Raw genomic sequence first — 24,823 nt, forward strand, 5'->3', positions numbered from 1 at the left:
TTTTTTTCAAATTTCCTGAAAATGTAGAAATCGACTGAGTTTTTTGTACCACATACATATGAAAAAGATATACGTTTCCTCTGCTCTTTAGGTGTTTGAAGCAACAAAAAGTAGGAATTTGGTTCAGTGTGTTTTGGCGCCAAACCTAAGGTCTCTGAATGCAACTGTGCTGTCATAAAACACACAGTGCTGTTGACTCCTCCCCCTCTGAGACAACCTGTATCAGTTGACAATCAGACGTTGGAAGAAGCCAAAGAACCACGTCGACTGAGGAGGTTCAGTAATGTTACAGGATTTAAATCAAATCTGACTCTGCTAGCTTCTACAACCTCGTTTTAACATCTGCATTCCTGAAATCATCCTGACCTGGTTGTTCACACATGCACCTCACAGCAAGAGACTATCCCTGTAAGACGGGGGGGGGGGGGGGGGGGGGGTAAGACGTGATACAGCATCAGAGTCCTCTATACGATGCTATAATGAGAATATGTGTCTTTCTATCAATGCTACGTGTAGTTGAACAGAATCTCATTCTGAACTAAAGAGTGGAGAAGAACATACTGGAGAACAGGAAACATAATGCAGCAGGTTCATTAGAGCACGGAGATGGTAGAGGTGGCGTGCAGACAGTCTATGGTCGTGCAGCGATCACAGGGAATAAACGTCACCACCCCCTCCCACTCGCTCCAGGTGAATTCTCCTGATTATATCCTGCTGCGTTCTCACATCAGCTCACTCTGACTTTCTGCAGAATAAATACGAGGAGGCTGCAGGAGAAACTCCGGGTGAAGAGAGAAACATTCAGCGTTTTGTGTTCACACACTTTGTAGGTGACGTCATGTTGCTCACCTGCAGTCGGTTTCATGTCCTACCAAGACGCTGCGACCCCCACTTGGTGAATCACAGCTTTAAGTAACTCAGATAAAACATTCTCCTGCAGTCACATCAGAGTAACATCTGAAGGTCTGCTGGGACAGCCTCCACAGGCTCGTATCACTCTGTGCGAAAAATAAAGCTCGAAATGGAAATTAAATATTGGAAGAGAAATCAATGTAGCTGGCTTCACTCGAGTAATAAAATGTAATAAGCGTGAAATAAGAAGTGTCATAAAAGTGATAAACTTGAACCATAAAAAAACACAAGATGCAAAACAAGTGAAATACATAGATGTTAACGCATGAATAATAAACTCTTCTCACGCTCAGCACACATGGAGAGAGTTTATTAAGCACACACACACACAGAGTTATGTTTTTACTCGATGTTTTACGGCTGCTTTCAATCTGTGAGAAGTCCAACGAGCCACAAACACACCTCAGGCAGATCGAGAGAAAACAGACGACACTCACCGGGGGCCTCCTCTTTAACCCCCCCCCCAGCCCCACCCTGTGTGTGTGTGTGTGTGTGTGTGTGTGTGTGTGTGTGTGTGTGTGTGTGTCTGGACTCACTCATCGCTCCCCTCCACTCCTCTCTCTGAGTCAACAGCTCCTGAGGATGAGCACCACCTAACCCCACTCACTCACGGGTCACATGCTAACACGCTAACGGGGTCAGAGCTCCTAGAGAACGTTAATGGAAACGAGGGGATTCATCTTCATCTTAGCAAGAGTGTGAAGAAGAACGAGTGTGTGTGTCTGTCTGTATGTGCGTGTCAGTGTGTGTGTGTGTGTACATGAGCTCCCTGGTGTCCTCTTCAGTGTGATGAAGGTTCTTCTCTGACCGCTGTTACATGTCGACGTCTCTAAGGAGCTCTTCTGATTAAAAAAGTTAGCTTCGATCTGTGATATAGAAAGGTTTCAAATGGCAACCTGACTTATCCACTAACCAGCATTTCTTCATGACCTCTCTTGCCCTACACAGAGCGCCGTTTCCAGCCGTGATATTTACGCCCCTGTGACGTTTCTCCTTCAATCTGAATGTCGCGGAGGCATATTGGGGGGACGAAGGGATTCCCCCCCTCTGTACCGTCTTCAGAGGTCGTATGGGAGCCAGCGGGGGAGAACAGCGCTGTGTGTGTGTGTGTGCATGTCTGACTGTGTGTGTATGTGGAGCTCCCGCTGTGTCGTTCTTCTATAACGTAGAAACACAATGTGACCTCACAGACTGAGACACCGATATTACACCGTCACAGAATCAACATGAACGTACAAAGGCGTGATGACGGCTGAGCTTAGTTACGGCACTTTTGTGGAAAAAGTCGTCTGAAAACAGTGACTATGGTTGCGTGGATTAAAGCCAGGACTTGGCGTGGTCACTTCAGCCAAGACGTGAAGTGACTTTTCACGAGGCAATCTGACCTCCTATCAGATCTGAGGACTTTTTAGTTACAGACTCCTTACAAAAACTGGATCACTTGCAGGGTTACTCTTTATAAAACTACAACATTATTCCTGTTGGGATTATTTCCCATCATGCTCCAAGGGGAATTTAGCCGCAGACTGTAAATATGAATCTTTGAAGCATGAGTGACGTCATCCGTCTGTTCCTGCAGGGGGCGCTGGAGTCCCATTGATCGCGGTCTCCATGCTGGAAGTGTTGTCTCACACTAACTTTCAGTCAAACCGTTACACCGCGCCCGCCTGTCCATCAGGTCAGCTACACGCCTTATTGTGAATAACTGCAGGATTTTCGACACTTCAGCATCGGCTTCAATTTTTAACACCGGAGGATGCAGCTTGAATTAAACAGGAAGCAAACAAACAACGTAGAGACAGACGCAGCGTTTGTCCACAGCTGTCCGGAGAGACCATAACTGTTCTTGTACACAGATTTAAATGAAGACGTTTCATTGATGTCGTTTGTCTGAAACATTAGATACTGGCTGAGTGGTTCTTTTGATATGTGTGTGTTTCTGAGATCCCTTCACTGTACATGTGTGTGTGTGTGTGTGTGTGTGTGTGCATGTGTGTGTGTGTGTGTGTGTGTGTGTGTGTGTGTGTGTGTGTGTGTGTGAGCGGCTGGCATTCCAGTTTAGAGAAGATCTTTTGGAAAATATCTCCGTCTGTCAGCTTCTATCTGCAGATTGTATCTGCTCAGAGCGACCTGAGGAGCAGAGTCGAACAAAGAGAGCCTGTCTGCTGCTCAGGTATGTTGTATCTGAGATAAAGACCTGCAAGTCTCTGCCTGCCCAACCCCCCCCCCCCGGAGAGTAAAGGGGGGTCGGGCAGAAAGTGCCATTAGGAATACCACCCAGGGAGGAGAGAAGTGTTCAAAACACGCCTTCAGGGCCTGCTGTCACTTTGCTCAACATTCAGGGTGAAATATGGAGCTCTGCATTTCTGCCTTTTCCTCCTGAAAAATACTGCAAGGTGGGATCTACAGGCGGGTCTGAGAGGGGCGCCCAGGATCTGAGGCTTAAACACACACAGGGTTTAAGAGCGTCTTGTTTAAAACAACAAGCACTTCAAGTGGCCACCTCTGCAGAGGCGAGCTTTCTCTGAACCAGAGGCTGCTGGTTCCAATCGTTTTACACAAGATTGTAGATGTTTGGTAACGCCGCTGCGGTGTGACTGAAGGCTCTCCTTCTTCCTGTTTGCTTTAAGGAGAAGTAAAGTGGATTACTGGAAGCAGAAGGTGCTCTGAGAGATAGATTGTGAAAAATAAGATGTTACTTCGCGGAAAAAGGATGTTGGGGTCCCTGAGCGCATCTGGGGTTGCCCTGTATGTTAATCAGAAACACAAGGTGCCCCCTCCCTGAGTTTATTATCACAGGTGCAGATAGTTTGAGGTGACCAGAGGAGGAGCAACAACACATGTACATGTGCAGACACATCAGAAATCTTTCTTTGCTTATTTTCTCTCTCTTTTAAATGTTTCTTAAAAACAGCTCTGAAACACAGACTGTAAAAATGAAGAGCATGGAGCCGCTGGAATGACTCCCTAAGTGTTTTGGCTATCGCCATGTTGGTTTTCTAGAGCCAGAAATGTGTGGTACACACTACAAGATAATCTAGTCCGATTTCAGGCTTGACTCCCTCGCTGCTGATCAGCAAAGGTCCTATTATCTGATGTTTCCAAAGATGATGTTGTGAGATCTTTCTGGTAGTGTCAGGTGTCAAGAGTGATTTTACCTTCCACGATCTGCGAGGATGATAGCCTCTGTACACAGGATGCCTGCTCACTAACTGAGCCAACCAAGCGGCTGCCGTTTAACTATGACACACGCACATAGGCGCTTATGAAACGTTGATGCTGTAGCAGTAAAAATAGATAATCTCACAAGAATCACTGAAACACCGGTCCAACAGTCCAGAGCGGGCTGTGGAGTCTTTCAATCATTCATCCGGGTTAGTGGGCCAGTTATAATGTCGAGCCCTGAACATAAAGTTCTATAATGTGACTGGATTTAGAAAGTGGAGCTCAGTCTTGTTGGACAGTCTGTTAGTCCAATAAAGCTCACAGAGAGACAGATTATTAATCTGATACTTATATGAACAAATCTCCAAAAGGCTCCAACAGCACAAACACGGCTCAGAGGTTAAAGGTCTGGGACTGAATTAGCTGAGGGGACACCTAGCAGACCGCTAGCATCTCCCACCTGTCAGAGGCCACACCCCCTAATTCTACATCCCTGTAAACCTTAATATGATGTAAACAGGTGAGATATAAGATAAGAAGACTCACACTGGTTTTGTACCAGTCTGTAAACATGTTTTATTTTAACATAGGGCTCTATGGAGACTGACTCACTGCAGGAGACAGACTCTAGTGGACACTGGAGGAACTGCAGCTGTAAAGTTGGACATTTTAACATGGGGCTCTATGAGGACTGACTCACTGCAGGAGACAGACTCTAGTGGACACTGGAGGAACTGCAGGTTTTCACAGATTCACATTGTCGATAGTTGTGTACTGACCTTTGCTCTCATGCCTCGCTCGGCCTCCAGCTCCTCCTCCAGCTCCTCGATTCGAGCCTGAAGAGATAAAAAAAAAGGATTTTAGCTACAGAAAATACAGCCTGTTTTCAATGAAGTATAAAATATGAGTGTGATATGTGAAGTAAAGCCGTTTCCCTCTGCTTTCACAGAGCTTATATCATCCTGACAGAGAACAAATGGGGCGTCAGCTCGCACACTGTTTGCTATTTCAGGGCGGCTCTGGTGTGTGGTGAGGCCGTCTCTCTGCTTTCTCTGGGGATTTGGCACGCCTCTGGCTTTTTTTCCTCAGGTAGCAATTTAGAGCAAGAATGTGTGTAGTCACCATCATTATCTGTATCCTGACCCGGAGCCGGGTCCGTCTGCTCACACACACACACACACACACACACACACACACACATCAGAACACAGCGCTGCCCTTTTTCAGGACCGTCCAGGAATTTGTGTTATGTTTTTGTTTTCTTGTGGTTTTACAGTCCGGCTGGCAGTTTGACTTACGGTGTTGTTTTTACACCCCGAGTCTGTGTTACACATTTTAGATAGAAAAGAGGAATCTGAGTAAAGCTGCTCGTTCAATAAGTTATTTATCTGACGTATTTCTTAACAGCTTAAAGGGCAAGTAACGATATTTCATGTTTTAACACATCTTTAAACCGTGATAGGAGTAATTAACAGCTGTGTTAGCATCTTTATCCGAGTTATAATGAGTGTTTGATCCTCTTACAGGTTTCTTCAGGAGATCCCGGTTTGCATATTTCTGTTTTAAACAGTCTAAAATAAAAATAATAATTTAAATAAACGTTCTGCTGCAGAAAGCTAAGACTTTAGTATTTTACGTCATCCTTTAAAGACGTCCTCATATCGTGCTGCATGTCGTATTAAATGGGATTTAAAGTTGGAGCTTTTTGGGGTCCGGCCTCAGGAGAGTTTCTTTGTACAATCCGCCTTAAATCCATAACACAGCTAATAAAGCTTCAGATTTGTGTTATGCAACAGAAAGCTTAGTCTTCATCAAGTCTCCCGTTGATGACGCCATCCTGTGACGTTGACTGCAGAGAAAAATGGCATGACGATGTCTGAGGAAAATGTTGACTTTCTCTCCACATAGTTTCATCTTCCATCCGTGTGGGGACTGACCCACTGGGGCATCGTTATGTGGCCAATGCACAGGTATAAAAGGCCCAGGTGCACATGAAGTCACTGACTCATTGATTTCCTCTGTGAGAGCGTGAGACGTCCAGCAGGCGTGATGTCCTCTTTGTGTGTGAGGAGAGAGCGCTTTAATCACACCTTAAAAGCACATTCAGCACATTTGACAAACTGTAACGGTTGAGAAATGGTTCATGCCACGATGACATCACTATTTTTATTCACTTAAAATTTTATGAGAATGTTGTTTCTGTCATTTTATGAATAAAACAAATGGAAACACGACATGGAAGCCCATCGAGACTCACTTCTACAGTTCAGTAGTGATTCTAAACATGCAAATATTATCCATTTTATTATCCATTTTCCCTCTCCTGATCAATGCGCTGTTTTTACATGTTGAGGATCATTTCTGCGTTGTTGCTTCTGTCAGTAAAAAGTGCGCTTTCAGCATCAGTACACGTTCCAAACATTATTTCATCGAACTGTCCTCCACAAGCCAAAACAATCAGAATAAATCACCCGCAGCAACACTGCTCTGCACTGATCTCGAGCCAAACCCCTCGCTGTGTTCGGATCGTAAAAAGTTATTGCTGGTTTCCCGACACGGCCGCATCTTTCCAAGTTGTGTCATGTTCTGCAACGTTATCTGCAGTGTCTATCTGTGTCTCGGTGTCAGGAAGTGTGTCTGACATGGAATGATGCCTGAGGCCCATCACCGCAACGAAACCTATAGCTCTCACACACACACCGGCTGCACAGCACAGCACACACACACACACACACACACACACACACACCACAAACTTTCTTCTTTTAAAGCTAAACTCAACATGCATGCAAAGGCAGTTATCCTGCACTTCTTGCTGTCAGAGAGTTTGTTGTATCCTCTTAAAAATGTCCCAAAAGCGAGGTCAGACGTATCATGACTTAAAGATAAAAAGTACCACATGAAGACATCATCAAACAGGGTTACACTACATGATGTCAGAAGTTACCAAACACACACAAAGACAGAAAAGTGACTTTAAAACTCACATGCCAGCGCAGGACATCTGCAGAGAGAACAGCCATGGTGAGGCAGCAGCAGCCCAACTGACTGACTGACTGACTGTCCCACACACACACACACACACACACACACTCCGGCTCAAACACACACATCCACTGCTGATCCCCTCCGGCATTTCACTATCCACACCCCCTCGTGCATGCACGGCCCTTCTCTGTCTCTCTCAGATCTGGTTCTTGTTAAATTCCTGCAAAAAAAACAACAACCTCAAAGCAGCCTCAGAATAAATGTTGTGGCTCTAATTCGATTGTAGAAAACAAACGGTGTAAAGATGTTTGAGACGGCCTTCACGGACGGCTTGAGTAGAGCGAGTTTATGTATTAATCTTGTATTCTTTAGAGTTATTAGAGCCATCTTCTCTGCTTTCTCCTGGACTCGAGTGTGGAAATAAGCCGGTGATTTGTGCGGATGGTTTCAGGATTTGATCTCTTTAATTGTTTGTGCTTAAACTTTCCCTTTTTCCGCTGCTCTCTGAAACACAATAATTGTCCTTAGATTACATTCAGCTGTGGCGCTGACGTCTCCTCTCTAAGGAGAGATCCAGCGGCGTGGGCAGTTAAACCCCCCCCCCTTCTCTGCAGCAGACCCCCTGCTGATGTCAGCCCACCATACTGTCCACACATGCTCTGCCTTTAAACCTGCTTTGTTCTGCTCAACTCCTTCAGACGATTCCAGCAGTGAAAGTGCTGATGTTTGATTGGCTGACCGATGACAGTTGCTGTCGGCCCGGTCGGAGCGCTGCATTCAATTAACTCTTTGTGATGAAGCAGTTCAAATGAAGGATTTAAGAACCTGCACAGGTGCACATCATACCTCAAAGGTGCAGATATGTGCACGGCTACTCGTGACCATGCAGCAGAATGCGGCCCCTCATTTTTTTTTTTTTTTTTTTTTTAGGGGAAATCTATCATCACAAAACACTACCTCATTTGTTTCACATCATGGATCTGTTGCCAAATCCCAAAAAGTGTCCTCACAGATTGCTGTGTTCTGATGTAAACAGCTGTTTTAAAAACTGCAACTCCCACGTAAATCACCATGACAATATCCCAAAAAATCAACCGATACAGAGAAACTAATCCCTGCATGTGTTACTTCTTTATTTTATCAGGCTGCCCTCGTGAGTCTCTACAGACTTCAGCCGGTCCAAAATGCTCCAGCTCGTGTTCTGACTAGAACTCGGAGAAGAGACCACATTACTCCTGTGTTAACTCCTGTGCAACGCCATATAGATGGAAGGTAGAGCCTTCATCTACCAGTCTGGGTCAGGGAGGCCGACACCCTCTGTTCTTTTAAGAGTGGGCTTAAAACTTGGCTCAGGTATGGACCGAATGTTTCTCTCTTCACTTCCTCGTATTTATTCTGCAGAAAGTCAGAGTGAGCTGATGTGAGAACGCAGCAGGATATAAGGAGAATTCACCTGGAGCGAGTGGGAGGGGGTGGTGACGTTTGTTTCCTGCGAATGTTGCTTCGGCCACCACTTCCTCATCGTTCTTTTCACCTCATGTCTTGCCTCAGGTGACCCCCTGCTCCCCCCCCCCCCCTCCTGTCTGAAAGGGATAGTCTCCTGCTGTGAGGAGCATGTGTGAACAACCAGATCAGGAGGATTTCAGGGGCAGTCCTGATATCTAAAAGTTTACAGGAGTTCATGTGTGCAACAGGTTATATGGTTTAATAACATTAAAGGTAATCGAGGGAATGTGGGAAGCGTCACCTGAACGTTAGACTTCAGCACTGAGGCTCAATCTGATGAAACATCTGGTACGAACACAACAGACTGCAGGGCTGCACTAAGAGTGAGATAACCCCTTGCAGCCCTGAAGCCGAGAATCCCCGCTTTATGACATGTCGTAAAACCACTGAGAGGATAGAGCTGTCAGAAACCAGGACTACAAAGATGTGACCCCGTCACACTCCCTTCCAGCTGCAAAGAGGGAGGGGGCGGGGCTTCATAATTAAAGATGGACGGACACAGATGTCTCTTTTATTCCTCTCCAGTTTGTGGACGTGATCATGTGGCCGTGACGTCAGAACCAGACGAGCGTGGGCAACAGAAGAATCAGCTGTGCTGCTCGTCCACCTGCATCTCCATCAGTGGGAGGAGCTTCACGTATAAAGGCTGTATTGTGAGATAATGTCAGAGATACAGTAAACATGGAAAACATGCCCACCCCTCAGAGACACTCGGATCACTTTTCACTGCTGGAATGAGGCACAAAGACGTCGGTCTGTTCCTCTTTACAAACCTCTGGATGAAGAAGAAGCTTCACCCAGAGAACCCAAACAGAAAATTTCATCTGAACACGCAGCGGTGTCATCGAGTGAAGCTCTCAGACCGGACTGATTCAATCTGTACCACACACAAAGAGGAACAGGAAGAGTCTCCAGATAAACTTCACTGACAGACTCAACACAAGAGGAAACATGGATCTTATCAGAAACAGAACATGATACAGTCTTATCATCATCTAAATGATACCAATGTGACAAACACAAGGTGATCCTGGAGAGAAATGTTAAATGGAAATCATCGCTGGTTGTTTGCAGTCATTGCTGTGGTGAATTTTTCCTGTGCAGAAACTCTGCCAGCAGCACAGCAGGGACTCAGATGTTCAGTGTGTCACTGTGAAGGATTTTATGATTTCAGTAAATAAGGACACTCCCTGATAACTCTGTCAAAGTTTATATGGTGAATCATTTGAATAAAACTCCTCTAAGAAGTATAATTGGATACGGCATGTCGCTCTCTGCAACGTATTTTCCTGGGAGCTCCTGCGCTCTCAGGTCCTGCACGTTCCTCTGGATTGTTGGTGAGGACGGCCTGAGAGCACATGTCCGACCCTCTCTTTAACTGAGCATGTCTAATCACACACGTGTTAATCACGCACGTTAAAGTATTAATCAGAGCTCCAAGCCAGCGATCTGATTCACGGACATGATGAGCAGAGCTCGTAACGTCCTGAGCTGCAGATGTTTCTCTGACAGGTGAAAAATATGACACGGATTGATTTCAGCTTCAGCAGGTTAGCTGTGATCAATCATCTTATTTTACTATTGCTCTGCAGCTTTCATCAACAGGTAAACACCAACGATGCAACATTATCTCATACTGTGCTGAGTGAAGCGAACATAAATCAACTTCAGGCTGCAGGAACCAATGAAATCATGACATGTTGTGTCAATCATGTTTGCACACTCACTCCATCATTATTTTTTCTGTTTTTTCATCCCTCTTTGGGTGCGTTTATCAGTAGTGTCCCTACCTGTCAGACGCTGTTCAGGATCAGTTGCTCTGCAAAAATTGGTGGTGTTCTTTACAATGTGTGGTTCAAGACTAGAGAGTAGCGTATCAAACTGGACCACTGGCATCCTGAAATACACCTGGAAGCGATCGGGATAATTCTGCAGCTCCTTTATCGACAGGTGAAAGTCTCCCTGTTGTTTTATTCAAGGAGTGAAAGAAGCACTAAATCATCTTCACTGCTCAATCACTCTGCATGATGAGTATGAGACATTTCATCTTAAAGAGGACATATTATCCACCTTTTCAAACAGTCCCCTGTGGTCTAAATGAAACATCTGTGCAGTGCTTTGGTCAAAATATAACATGAATCAAGCACCAGAGGAGGTTTGTGACCCTGTATAAACCAGCTCTGTCAGAACGCTCCGTTTTGGTGTGTGTGTCTCTTTAAATGCAATGAGCCCCCCCTGATAAAAATGGCGGATCTGCGCAAAAGTTTTGCTGAGAAAGACTTCAGATGGACGCTCTCTGCACGTAATGACAACATTAGCCGCCACACAAACTCAACATCTGCACACATCATTGTCATCATATTGAGAGGAATATGCAATACCAATGCCAAATAATCACCTCGCCGACCTGTGAAGCTTACAGTACCTTGAGTTCATCTCTCTTCTATCTATAAATCTAGGAATCTCTGGATGTTTGTTAGTCAAGTTTCTAGACAACCTTTCGTCCGTTGGACGTCAGAATTGGCGGGTGTATTGCTGTGGACCAAAGGAAGTGCAGTGCTGGTTGTGAAGTTCACATGAGCTCATATTGTTGCTCAAACATTTTAAATAGTTTTGCTGAAGAGCGGAAACCACAGAACTACACGTTGCCCAATCCTGACCCAGCCACGTTCTCTCCAAACACATTACAAACAAGCACATTCTGAACGGGCACTGCACTAGTTCTTTAAGTAGTGTAATTAGTGCTGAACACGTTAAGCAGTTTTTAACGTTCAATAAAACTTCTCTGATCGATTAAAGAAAGCACAGGGCTGAGGAATAAGACAGCTCAACTCAGACTCCGAGCCTCGGTCGGAGCGTGCAGATAGTTATCAGTGTGAAGAAGGTGTTGTGTGTTGATGTCTCCTGACAGGTACTGAGCTGTGAAGTGACTCGTCCAATCACAGAGCAGAGGACAGCAGCTCTGTTGAAAGGCAGGAATGTTTCTGAGTCCTCGTCGGGATGAAAGAGATGAGCTCACTGACAGACTTTTCAGGAATCTCCTTCTAAAAGCAAATACGATCCCAATAGAAAAAGTGCATCGTTAACGCCTTCATCCGACTGCGTTAAAGGTCCGATGCATTAAGAATTTTTAATCACATGCCGTTTTGACCCTTGCAGCACAACGTAGTTGTTTCACCATAGCCTCTTCCTGCAGCTAGTTATGTCTCATTTCACTTTAAAACAATCTGAGACAGCTCAGTTGACGAGTCCAGAGTAATTTCCACCTCATGACATCAAAACTTTTTTTCTTTCTTACCGTCCTCCATAAATGGGAAATGAACTTGAGCTTGCATATTTCTTTTCTCATCTGCTAAGTACTCAAAGCGCTTACACCAGAGGTCACACCTACACATTCACACACTGATGGTAGTGGTGACCATCAGAAGTAACAAATCCATTCATACACATGAACACACCGCAGACGAAGCAGCGGGAGCAAATCAGGGTTAGGGGTCTTCATCAAGGACACATTGGACATGATGCTGCAGGAACTGGGGATCAAACCTTCCGGTTGAGAGAGACGACCAACTCTACCAACTGAGCCACAGCCGCCCCACTGTTTTCCCATTCACACGTATACTGAACCATGTCATGTAGCTCTGACCTGCATCTCTTTGCTCTTCTTCTGCAGTTCCATATTCAGAGCTTCTTCTGCTTCCAGCTTTGAGTTTGTGCTGCTGATCTCCATGTCCTTCCTGCAGACAGAAACAGATTTTATTTAGAAGAGTTTATTTAAAGGTCACATATCCTCCTCCTCTTCAACCAGTTTAAATAAGTCTCAGAGCTCCCAGTAAACATGTCTGTGAAGTTTCTTGTTCTAAATCCACTCTGATCCTGTATTTGATCATGTCTATAAACCCCTCTATTTCAGCCCTGCTCAGAACAGGCTGTTTCTGTGTCTGTAGCTTTAAATGTAAAGGAGCTGTGTCTGACCAAACATGGTGTTTGTAAATTAAGGGATTTGATAACATAATATGTAAATAATGAAAAGTACCGGTAATAAAAATGTTTTTTTTAAATTTTCAACATCTCAACTCGGTTCTTGAAATTAATCTCTAACTTCACTTTATTTTAATTTCTGCTTTGTTTCTTTTCCTTTATGCGCCATGTGGGCACCACGTGGACGTCATTCTGGAAAAATTTGACTTCAGTCTCCAAGTGCAAAATAAAAATAAAAAGAATAAATCAACTCTGTTTTTATCTTCTTCCTGTTTTTAATTTATTTTCTGCAGCGTTGTCTCTTTAAATGGTTTCATTAAAAACGACGACATGCACGACAAGCTGACTGACAGGTTTCATATTTTACCCGTCCAGTCTGTCAGTCTAAACACAAGGCGAGTCATTTTATTAACGCTAACTGTAAAACAAGGTCAACAGATCATTCACCCAAAGGAGAAGATTAACATCATGATGCAGATATGAGAGAGAGAGAGAGAGTGTGTGTGTGTGTGTGTGTGTGTGTGTGTGTGTGTGTGTGTGTGTGTGTGTGTGTGAGTGTGTGTGTGTGTGTGTGATCACAGGTAAATCTCTCCCCTCTGAGGATGACATCATCAGAGCGTCTGGGATGAATAGATATGATGACTCTGCTGTAACTACCAGCTGGATGAAAACGTGAAATAAATCTCATCAGAATATTTTTCTTTGTGCTTCTTCTTTTCTTTTTTGCAAGCAGATAGAAAAGTTTATGAGTTAAATTAAAGCCGGCTTTAATCCTACGTTCTGAACGTGTTTATGTGTTTCCCTCTCATCTGTGACTGCAGGGTAACGTCGACTATTCATTATTTTTATCACTTCAGGACAGATTAGAAGTCACAGAGAGTGCTGCAGATTGATAATGATGATGATTAAACAGATGAAAATAAATCCTGGAACGTGTGAGGAAAGGGTTCATGTGTTTGATGAGAAAGAAGGAAAACAAGACAAAACATGAGGACGTGCAAAATGTGAGAATGGGATGGCGCTAAACTTTAAAGTAATAAGTCATAACTTTTGGTCTAAAGTCCAATAACACGGCAGCAGAACAAACAGGAACACAGCAGGACAGTCTGCCATTTTCAGCTCTCCGCTTGTGTGACCTCACAATACGACACGATTCAATACATCACAATGGATACGTCAGGAACGATACGATTCAACATGAAACAAAACAACACGACACTACATGAAACCGTTTGATATGACACAATACGATTCAATTCATCACGTTTCTATACGTTGCAATTCTATATATCACGATTCTATACATCATGATTCTATGCGTCACGATTCTATACATCATGATTCTATAAATGATGATTCTATACATCATGATTCTATAAACGATAATTCTATACGTCATGATTCTATGCGTCACGATTCTATACATCATGATTCTATAAATGATGATTCCATACGTAATGATTCTATATGTCACGCTTCTATACGTCATGATTCTATACGTCACGATTCCATACATCATGATTCTTTACATCACGATTCTATAAGTCACAATTCTATAATTCACGATTCAAAGTCACGATTCTATACATCACAATTTTATAAGTCATGATTCTATAAATAACGATTCTATAAGTCACGATTCAAAACGTCACGATTCTATAAATCACCAATCTATACATCACAATTCTATAAGTCATGATTCTATAAATAACGATTCTATAAGTCACGATTCAAAACGTCACGATTCTATAAATCACCATTCTATACATGGCAATTCTATAAGTCATGATTCCATAATTCACGATTCTATACATCATAATTCTATACGTCATGATTCTATATGTCACGATTCTATACATCATGATTCTATAATACAAGATTCTATACATCATGATTCTATACATCACAAGTCTATAAGTCATGATTCTATAAATCCCGATTCGAAACGTCACAATTCTATACTTCACGATTCTATGTGCATGTGTGTGTGTTTGTGTGTGTGTGCGTGTGTGTGTTTGTGTGTGTGTGTGTGTGTGAGTGTGTGTGTGTGTGAGTGTGTGTGTTTGTGTTTGTGTTTGTGTGTGTGTGTGTGTGTGTGTGTGTGTGTGTATGTGTGTGTGTGTGAGTGTGTGTGTGTGTGTGCATGTGTGTGTGTGTGCATGTGTGTGTTTGTGTGTGTGTGTGTGTGTGTGTGTGTGTGTGTGCATGTGTGTGTGTGTGTGTGCATGCGTGTGTGTGTGTGTGTGTGTGTGTGTGTGTGTGTGTGTGTGTGTGCATGTGTGTGTGTGTGAGTGTGTGTGTGTGTGCGTGTGTGTGTGTGTGTGTTTGTGTGTGTGTGTGTGTGTGTGTGTGTGTTGTGTGTGTGTGTGAGTGTGTGTGTGTGTGCGTGTGTGTGTGTTTGTGTGTGCGCCTCTCTGACCTCTTGAGTAGCTCCTCCAGCCCACTGCGGCTCCACTCCATCTGTCCCAGACTCTCCTGTGTTGCTCTGCTGTCGCCCTCCAGCTTCCTGCGGCTCCTCTCCAGCTCGCCGCACTGACGCCGCTCCTGCTCCAGACGAAACTCCAACTGAACAGAACACATATAAAATAAGATTCACCGTGTAATAATGCTTTAAACGGCACACTTTAAAGCAGGCCGTCTGCGTTCCTGACAGCTAAAAACATTTTATGAAATGTTCAGAGCCAGAAGACAGTAACTTTTATGTCCACTATTTATTTAATTTGACAATTTTTAGACATAAGATCAAATTATTTAATGTTTCCCCAGATTTTCCGAGTCGTGTTGGCTCACAGGGTTAGAATTAAGTGAAACCTGAAGTTTCCATTCCTCATATTTCCGTCTCAAACTCGTTTTATGACCTTAATATTAAAAGAGTTTTTAATGGGTGCAGCATGTGTGCCTCAGAGCGGAGAAAGGTCTGACACCGACCTTCAGTTTGACCTCAGATATGGTCAGTCAATTAAATAATCTAAATGTTATTTATGGCAGAATTTACAGTTTTATTTCTTTACTTATTCTCAATTTTCTTTTTTTGAAAATCCTCCAGAGTTTAAGAACATCTTCCAAGCCTCATTTCAACCTTTAAAGCTTAAAAAACGTGTTTGATCAACTCACTAAATGATTGTGAATTTTGACTCTCATCAAATTTTAAGAAAGGTAATTTAGCTTCTCGTTCATTCGGCTTTTTGGCCACATCGGTTCTGCTACTGTCCAGAACTTAATGTTAGACCAATGAGGGTCCGCTTTAGTTCATGCCAGGCCAACTGTTACTGCCAATTTCCACAAAGTCTGTGCGTGTTGCGTTCTGTCAGCACCACGGTTTTGCTCCGTCGGACAGTACGCCCTGCCCCACTGGGTCGCTGTCGGAAGCCAGAGCGCAGCCGCTAGCAGCTGTACACACATCCCAGGAGAAAGAGAACAACGTGCTGACAACATGTTGCTTTGCATTCGGTGCCTGTTATGACGTAATGTTGAGAAAGTGATGGAAAATACGATCAGGAGTCTGGATGTTGTGTTTTATTTTGAAATTGACCAGACGCTCTGTGCGTTTCCTGTCCAGGTCGGTCTACTCTGTTCAGCCTGACGCATGCCTGCAGCGTGCTCTGTTGAAAATAGACTAGTAGCGTATTTGAAAGTGGAGCTGCTGGCACGCTCTGGAGACGTTCACTGTGGAAAAACAATGACTGACTAGAGTGGCAGTGAACAGCACCGAGGTGCACGATGCTGATGGATGTGGCGTACTCACAGACTTAGTGGAAGTTAGCAGTTTTCTAAACACTAACCAATCACAGCCCATACTCAAAAGCAGGTGGTCCATTTAAATGTGATTTCCTTCTCCTGCAGGTTTAATCAGATCTCTTACGAGTGAAACGTTTAATTTATAGGCAATCATTGCTCAGCTACATTCTCCTCATCTGAACAAAAAGTAAAAAAAACTAACTCTAATGGAGGGAGTGAAGTAAATCACATCGAAGTTTTAATGAGGGTCTTTGTTTTTCCCTCCCTCTGCAAATTAGAAACATGCACATAATGGTTTTATTACCAGCATATTCTCTTCTCTTGAATTTCTTATTTCTGGTGCATGTTTGATTTAACTCAAGACAGCAAGGAGGAGAAAGATGAAACAGACAGACACTTAAATCGTTCACCTGTCAACTTTATTTACCAGAGTAAAGTTTGCTCTACACTGCAGACTGTAGTCTTTGTTAACAGAATGTTGCTGTCAAAACAGCTTCAACGTGCGATGAGTGCGCATTGATGTCTGCACGTCCTCTCACCACACTCACTGCTCTAATTATAATAAAGTGTTAAAATGGTCATAACACAATTATTAAAATCCAGAAGATTCAAATTAATCAATAGTGTCATCGCGTCATAGTTGGGGGCGGGGCCTCCCGTGGGGGAAAAGAATCACAGAACAAAAATAACTACAAACCGATTACTTGACAGTCATGACTCACAGAGTTATTTTCAGAGGATATACTTGATTTCTATTACATTTAAGTGTGAAAAATCGCATATTACCGTAAGCCTTTAATAAGCGCTCATCATACAGGATGAACTTTATTGTACCTGCTACTAGAAATCCCTCATGTGATGCTTTAAAGGTCACATATTCTATAAAATCCACTTCACCATGTTCACCTAACACTAATATGTGTCCCTAGTCTGTCTACAAACCCCCCAATGATGAGACCATCATGAAGTCCATCCTCTTCGTCTTCTGCCTGCTCCACTTTTCAGTAAATGTGTGCTCAAACAGGCCGTTGGAGATTTTTTTTTTCTTCTGCTACAGGGGAGGAGAAGAGCAGCAAAGAAAAAAAAGGGTGTGTGTTCATGAATTCACGTCAGGATGTGGGAGAGTTCAGGCTTGTTCAGGAGCTGCAGCGCTAAAACGGCCGCTTTACGAGCATGACACACGTTACTACTGCTCTGTTTTAAACACACCTGATACGCCCAAACTGTTGGAAATATCTTTCAAAACAAGAGCTTTTCTTACCAAGCTCTAGCTCTTTTAACCAGAGCTCAGAAAAGTGAGACACGGTTTGTTGTGATCTGAGCTACCCTCCTATTTGACGCGCGGAGGTGACGTCTACAAAAGTAGAAAATGTTTTGACTTTCGCGAAAGAGCGACACGGAGGACCCTGCGCTGTGCTAAACTCTGCGGCAAGGAGATACACGCTTGCGCGAAGCAACCCGATGCACAGTGAACAGGCTTGACAGCGGCGTGCAGCACCCACCGCGTCCTATCTCAAAGGGCCTTGAGACTTATTTACACTGGTTGAAGAGGAGGAGAATATTTAACCTTTAATGATGTATATTCATTTTTATTTAATGATTTAGTATTTATGTCCTGTATGTGGTTTCTGCGTCTTTTTCGGTCTTGGTGGGATTCCCCCTCGGGGTAGAGGTGGGCGATGTGGAAAAAATATCTTATCACGATTTTTTTTTTGCAAAATCACGATCACGATTTTAACACAATTTTTTTCTTACTGATCTCAAGACTATTTTGCAAGTCACTGACCAGTTCAAACCAAATTTATTTCCCTGTATAATGTTTTAAAATGCACAAAAACTGTGCTGACAAGTTTCGTCTGTTTGAAAAACATCTTTGTAGGAGGTCTGGAGGTCTCCCACTCTGACCATTTTGAGCACCAGAAACGTCTTTCCTTATATTTGATCAATATTTACAATTTGAAGGTTTTCTGCACTACTTCGAAATTATGATTTAGTCATTTGTCCTCTCTTTGTGTTCATTCATTTTGTGTCGGAGCATAAACTGCAGCATGATAGAATAAACACATAAACCCAGTTCCACGATCTCTCCGCTTTGGCAGATCGTTAGCATGTTCAAATCCTTCACGATCTAAGATCGTTATATCGCACACCACTACCTCGGGGCAATAAAGGTTTTATTAATTTGTTCAACTCAAACAGTGACGTTCATAATAAGTGGCCTATGGAAATGAATTAATGAAGTATCCTAACCCTAGAGGTCTGTATTTGTTGTTACATAAATATATAGGATACAGTAAGAGCATGAACTCACATCTTCAGCCTGAATCTGCAGTGTGGTCTTCTCTTTGGTCAGCAGGTTCACCTTCTCCTCCTCGCTCTGCAGGTCCTCGATGGCTTGCTGTCAGGAGGAAACACCGTAAAGGAGACGTCTGAGTCTGTGCTGCACAAGTTTGAAATAGCGAAGCTTCGCCTCACATCCATCTGTCTACCAGACTGAGAAATACATCATTTATTTTGTTGCATAGAAAAAGTCTGACGTTTCTCTCTCTGCATCAGCTGAGAAAAACAACAACAGATTTGAGATGCCAGTTCAGTTCATCCTGTGTTCGTTTCTCTTCCATCACATATTAAATTAATAATCCAACACATGTCAAACAAACAGAATGAGCATGATGAGGCTTGAGGATACAGATTTCCCCGTCATGCCCAAAGCTACTGCTGGTTTAACACATGTGGATGATGTTAGAGGCCGCGGCCTCTTAAAGCCGCCACGGAGAGCGATGAGGTTGTGAGAGGTTAGGATTTTAAAGGTTTCAAAGCAGAGAGAGCTGTCTGCTGATCGGAGCTCATTTATCACCAGAGACACTTCTGGCAGCTCCAGAGGACACATGGTTCAGTTTGACTAAACATTCTTTATTTCAAACACGGGACAAAGCTTAAGATTAAAAACACAATCAGAGATAATGTCAAACAGCACCACATGCTGTCTTGTTGGGTCAGTCTCCTTAGATTAAACAGAGCATGACATCAATCTGAATTCACAGCGGGTGGTTTGTTTTATAGAAGTTCATTAGATACTGGTATAAACTCTTATTAGTCTTGACTTCAGGAGCAGTAAAGAGTTATCTACATCACTTCGTGTTGTAGAGAAATAAGAATCAGAGATAACTTTATACTTCGTGTTGTAGAGAAATCTCCTCCTCTGCAGCTCGACTTCTCTCACCTTGCTGAGCTCCACCAGGTGTTCCTTATCCGTCTGCAGCCTCTGCACCACCTCGACCTTCAGATGAAGCTGCTCTGACAGCCTCCTCACCTCGCTGTCTGAAGACTGGTAGAAGGAAAAGAAGGTCAGACACAAATATACACTTTAAAGGAGCAACATATAACTCTGACACCTAGTGGTTAAAATTGGTACTGCAGTCCAAATTCAACACACTGTGGTGGTCACTGAAGCTTCAGTGCTGGAGATGGTGTGTTTCCTCCAGCCAATGACAGCGCACAGGTGACATTAGGAGTGGATACAATTCAGTGATTGGACGCGATTCAAACTTGCTAATATGACGGACGTGGATGTAGCGGCATGGAGACCGCCATCAGGACTCCAGCGCCCCCTGCAGGAACAGATGGGTGACGTCACTCAGACTTCAAACATTCATATTTACAGTCCCTATAGGGTTTGCACAGGCTGAGGAGGCCTTCAGAGGAGGCTTCTCCTGAATTGAAACACAGCATACCTCCATGTTTTATACAGTCTATGCTAGCAGCCTAACTCTAAGTTACATTTGAACATGCTCAATACCCCGGTTTGCTGTCCAGTCATATTTTTATGCACCAGTTATAGAGGCTCTCAAAAATTGGCGTGTTTGCTGATGTCAGTCAACAACAACCACGATGGCTCATAAACGAGGCCTTCAATCTTCAGGTTCTGATTTTGCCGTCACAACTTTAAACAATCACCTCCTTTTAGTGTGACAGAAACAGATGTCACGATTCTGCGTTTCTTAGTGAACATTAAAGCTTTATCAGCATGTGGAGTTCAGCTCCTCCCGAACACAAAGAGTGAAATCTGTCAGAGGCGAAGATTTACGACGGTGTCAAAGTTTTATGTCCGAACTTCAAAAACAGAAACAAATCAGAGTTTTTAATAAAAAATCAGAAGAGACAGACGAGAGCAATCAGCCTTAAGCTTTATTTTCTTTGACTCAAACACTTCATGTTCAGAATGATCAGAGTTATGAAAACAGCACGCCACACATATTAGACTGGGTCTGTGTAAAATCTGCCTCCCAACAACTCTGAACGTGTTACGCCCACCGCAAAGGATTCTCTCTCTCCATCTCATTTACTGTACCTAAATCATGAGACAAGAAAACCTGAAACCAGACGATCAGCTTCTTCACATCCTGACACCGAGCAGGTTAATCAGAAGCTCTGAAGCATTAAAGGTCTCCCTCACAGCTTTGTGGGAGCAGAACATTCCTGCCGCATTCCTGAGCACTGATATCATCATAATCATCCTCCTCTGACACGCTCTGTGAGACAGGTAAAGGTGGAGAGGTCTGGTGAGGGGCTGAAGGGTCACAAAGGTAAAATCCACGTCACCATGTTCCTCTAACACTAATATGAGTCTCTAGTCCGTCTACAAATCCCCCAATGCAAATTGTGCCTAAATATCGATCAAATCGAGGGGAAGACGTTTCTGGTGCTAAAAATGTTCTGGGTGAGACCTGCAGACCTCCTCCAAAGATGTTTTTCAAATGGACTAAACTTGTCAGCACAGGTTTTGTGCATTTAAAAACAGTAAGTTTGGTTGAACCGGTCAGAAACTTGGAAATTAGTCTTAAGATCAGTATGAAAAAAATCGTGATCGTGATTTTGCAAATGTGTCTTTTATGTCTACAATAACTGAGTATAATTTTCTAATGTAGGCTAGGTTGAGAAGCTGTGATTGGTTGGTCCAACAAAAGGAGAAAAAAGTCAATCATAAAATCTAGTCAGCCATTGTGTATTATGAACACAATAAAATTTGCATCTGTGCATGGCTGTAACCATCTATGAGCAGTGTTTCCCCTACCATTATATTAGGGGGGCGGCCCACCCCCCCCAACGGTCCAACCGTTTTTTTTTTTATTTATTTTTGGGCTTTTTGTGCCGTTATTGTAGAGATAGGATAGTGGATATAGTTGGAAATCAAGGAAAGAAGTCATTTAAGGATACCTTTCCGATAGAACAGGACAGCTGTCATTAAAAGTAACGCATGAACACCAAGATTCCTTCAAGTGTTTGTGTCGGCGTCAGTCTGCCAGCCCCCCCAAAGCTGTAAACCTAGGGGAAACACTGATGAGGTCTTTTAAAAAAAAAAAAACAAGACAGCAAAAAATGTAACCAATCAATGTATTAAGTGCTAGATGGCTTTTACTTTGAAAATACGTATACAGAAACGCTACAAAGTCACAGCCCGCCCTACACTGCCTATGTGTTTCTCGTTGCGCTTGACGTGCACCCATCGCCCACTTGTGGAAAAAAACTCTGCAGGTGAGCAGAGAGAGAGAGAGAGAGAGAGAGAGAGAAAGAAAGAGAGCGATGTCCGCTGTTAAGACTCGTTGAATGCATTGTTTTCATTGTGTGTTATTCTACTTCAAATGCCGTCCTTTTGTTGGTTTTGTGCAGCTGCTTGCTGCCGATGTAATTGTGCTCTTTCTTGGTTTTGCTGCGTCGTTATCTAGGCTCACGTGTTGTGATACAGGACAAAGTGAAACTTTTCCAAACACGGATCCCCCAAGGCTCAGTTAGGAAAAATAAAAATCTGCTCTGCTATTCATTCATCTTTTTTAAAGATTTATTTTTGGCCTTTAGTACTCTCTCTCCAGAGAGGGGAGGGGGGGTCTTAAAGAGACAGCAGCAGAAACGAACCGTGTCAGGCAGAAGCTGAAATGAGGGTTTTTACAGACGCCAGTATCAGATAAATAAGGACTCTTATTGTATCTAGTAGTGGATCTATATCACAGCCTCTCCTACCTGTTTGTCGTGCTCGGCTGCAGTCAAAGCGCTCTCCAGCTCGTCCACGTCTCTCCTCAGGCTGCTGCACTCAACCTCCAGACGCTCCCTGTGGAGGATGAGCTGAGCAGAACACGCCTCCTCCTCCTCCAGACGCTCCTCCAGACCGGACAGCTGCCTCTCCAGCTCCCTCCGAGCTTTCTCCAGCTGGACGCAGTGCTGCTCGGACGCCTGGACGCTCTCCTGCTCCTGAAGGGTCACAGACACAGAGGTAGAGAGGCGGGAATTGAATATGTTTTTTCATTTTTCATTTTACTATTTAAAGCTCCTTTTGTGTTTGAATTATCATCATAATATTTGTACTTTATCTAGGTTCTTTGCTGTAGCCGATCCCAGCTGTCATTGGGCGAGAGGCGGGGTTACACCCTGGACTGTTCGCCAGCCAATCACAGGGCTGACATATAGAGAGAGACAACCAGCCACACTCACATTCACACCTACAGACAATTTAAAGTCACCAGTTAACCTAAAGTGTAGAGCTGGGTATTGTCCACAACCTCACAATGCGATTCGATTTCGATTCTTTGGGTCACGATTGGATATCGATTCAATATTACACTTAGATGAGAGAAATACCCAGGTAACTACTCACAGTACCTTCTGATATTTGTTAAATAATTATGTGTTTGTATTTATTCAAAACAAACCGACTCAAAAAATTTATTTTATCATTGCACTATTCTTTAATAAACAAAGAATAAAACATGAAAGTACAGTGTGATCTAAAGTGCAAAATTGGGCCTGACCTGAATTAACAGCACCCACAGTGCCTCCAGTGGAGAGGGGTGTCATTACAACGGGAAAAACGAGCATTTCTTTGGACTGTGGGTGGAACAGTGAACCTGCAGAACCCACGCATGCACGGAGAGAACATGCAAACGCCACACAGAGAGGCTCCTGTCAGAGGGGGATTCAAACCAGGAACCAACAGCCCTAACAACTGCAGCACCGTGCAGCCCCAAATAAACAATCTTACCTTAAAATGTATTCCCAGTTCACACCCTGATGGTAGAGTCCATCAGTATTAACTCATCCATTCATATACATTCACACACCACTGACAAAGCAGTGGGAGCATTTTGGCCCCAATGCAAAGAACTGCTTACTGGCCAATTAGAGACCGAGTTGGACGGGTCATTCCTCCGCAGTACGGGAAAAAGAATTGCAGCATACGACTGAATATTGTCAATCAGAGGAGATTTAGAAGTGAGTACCCTAAAAAGACTGAACAGTAAGTGGCTATACTTTGTACGTATGCATACCCTGCACTACTTGTATAAAAGTCTATACCTGCTGAGCACGGGACAGTGTGTAATTGCATTAAGAGAAATAACCCCCGAGACAAACACATTTATTACATCCACACGTCTGCTCACTCTTATGGCTAGAATAAAGAAAAAACTATCTGTCAGTCGACTCATTGACTCAATGAGGACGGTGGTGATTGTATCAAGAACCAAAACTACAAAACCCAGCAATGTTTGATGATTCTGATTTTATTTAACACTTTTATATCTCTGCTACAAACATCTGAAAGTCTTTCATTTGATCTAACGATAGCATTTCTGTAAACTGAAGTTTGAGAGGATAGAAGAAGAAGGTCGACTGAGGTAAAAGACGAAGAAGATCCAGTGAAAGGTGAAGCGATTACAGATGAATATTAAAGGATTATCTTAATAATGATTCACAATTAGCCGATACAAAGAGTTTCTTACCGCAGCTTTCACCACAGGTTCAAACCTCTCCTCCCTCGTGTCAGCAGAAACCTCCGCTTTGTTCTCCTGCAGCTGTCTTAATATAGTCGAGCTGAACACATGACGTTCAGCTCAAGACTCAATAAGCAAGTTTTATACACAGCAGATCAGTCAGTGCGCAGCCATCAATAACAGCAGTGACTGTGAATGCAGCTCTGCTCACTGTCACTGTCTGCAGCAGCAGGCATCATGGGCAAAGCATCTGGAACGAGCTGAACCCTCATATGAGAGCAGCTGTGAAATCATCAGGCGACCACATTTCCATCTGCACGCTTTTCCATAAAAGTCTCAGTCTGAGCTCTTTTTCAAACCTCCAAACACAAACATCACGTTTCACAAACATCCCTCCTCCGATAAGTCTGAAGAACAACACTTCAGACCAAAAGGGAACATGTGTTAGTGTGTTAGTGAACACACTTAAGTACACACAGGATTGTGCACACACCCATTTGTAACTTAACTTTTTTGAAACGTATCAATCATCCCCTTTTTGAATTGTTACTGACAGTTCAGAAACTGTAAGTACTGTAAGTGATGAGTCGACTGATTTAGGTGATGTGTTGCACGGTCAAAGAGCTAAAGGTACTGCACATTATTTCTTTTTTAGAGACAACTTAAAGGCTTAATATGCAATTTTTTGATCCAGTAGATGTCGCCCTTGAGCACCAGCATGAAACCAAAACATCTTGCGCTGCATTGTTGTGTTAGCATGGTAATGCTAG

At 43.4% G+C, this 24,823-nt stretch overlaps 1 protein-coding gene across 3 annotated transcripts in view; it reads right to left on the bottom strand.

Annotated features, from left to right (window-relative positions):
• Positions 1-24,823, bottom strand: part of LOC132954997 (myosin-16) — a 59,766-nt gene that overhangs the window by 9,471 nt on the left and 25,472 nt on the right. For all 3 annotated transcript variants that reach the window (XM_061027581.1, XM_061027580.1, XM_061027579.1), the window contains exons 2-7: positions 22,309-22,536; positions 19,514-19,618; positions 18,602-18,688; positions 14,972-15,117; positions 12,218-12,308; positions 4,857-4,913 (exon numbers count right to left, since the gene is read on the bottom strand). In XM_061027581.1, coding sequence (XP_060883564.1) covers positions 4,857-4,913; positions 12,218-12,308; positions 14,972-15,117; positions 18,602-18,688; positions 19,514-19,618; positions 22,309-22,536 — 714 coding nt within the window. The remainder of the gene's footprint in view (positions 1-4,856; positions 4,914-12,217; positions 12,309-14,971; positions 15,118-18,601; positions 18,689-19,513; positions 19,619-22,308; positions 22,537-24,823) is intronic.

The sequence above is a fragment of the Labrus mixtus genome, chromosome 21 (assembly GCF_963584025.1).
Source record: "Labrus mixtus chromosome 21, fLabMix1.1, whole genome shotgun sequence".
NCBI classification, from domain to species: Eukaryota; Metazoa; Chordata; class Actinopteri; order Labriformes; family Labridae; genus Labrus; species Labrus mixtus.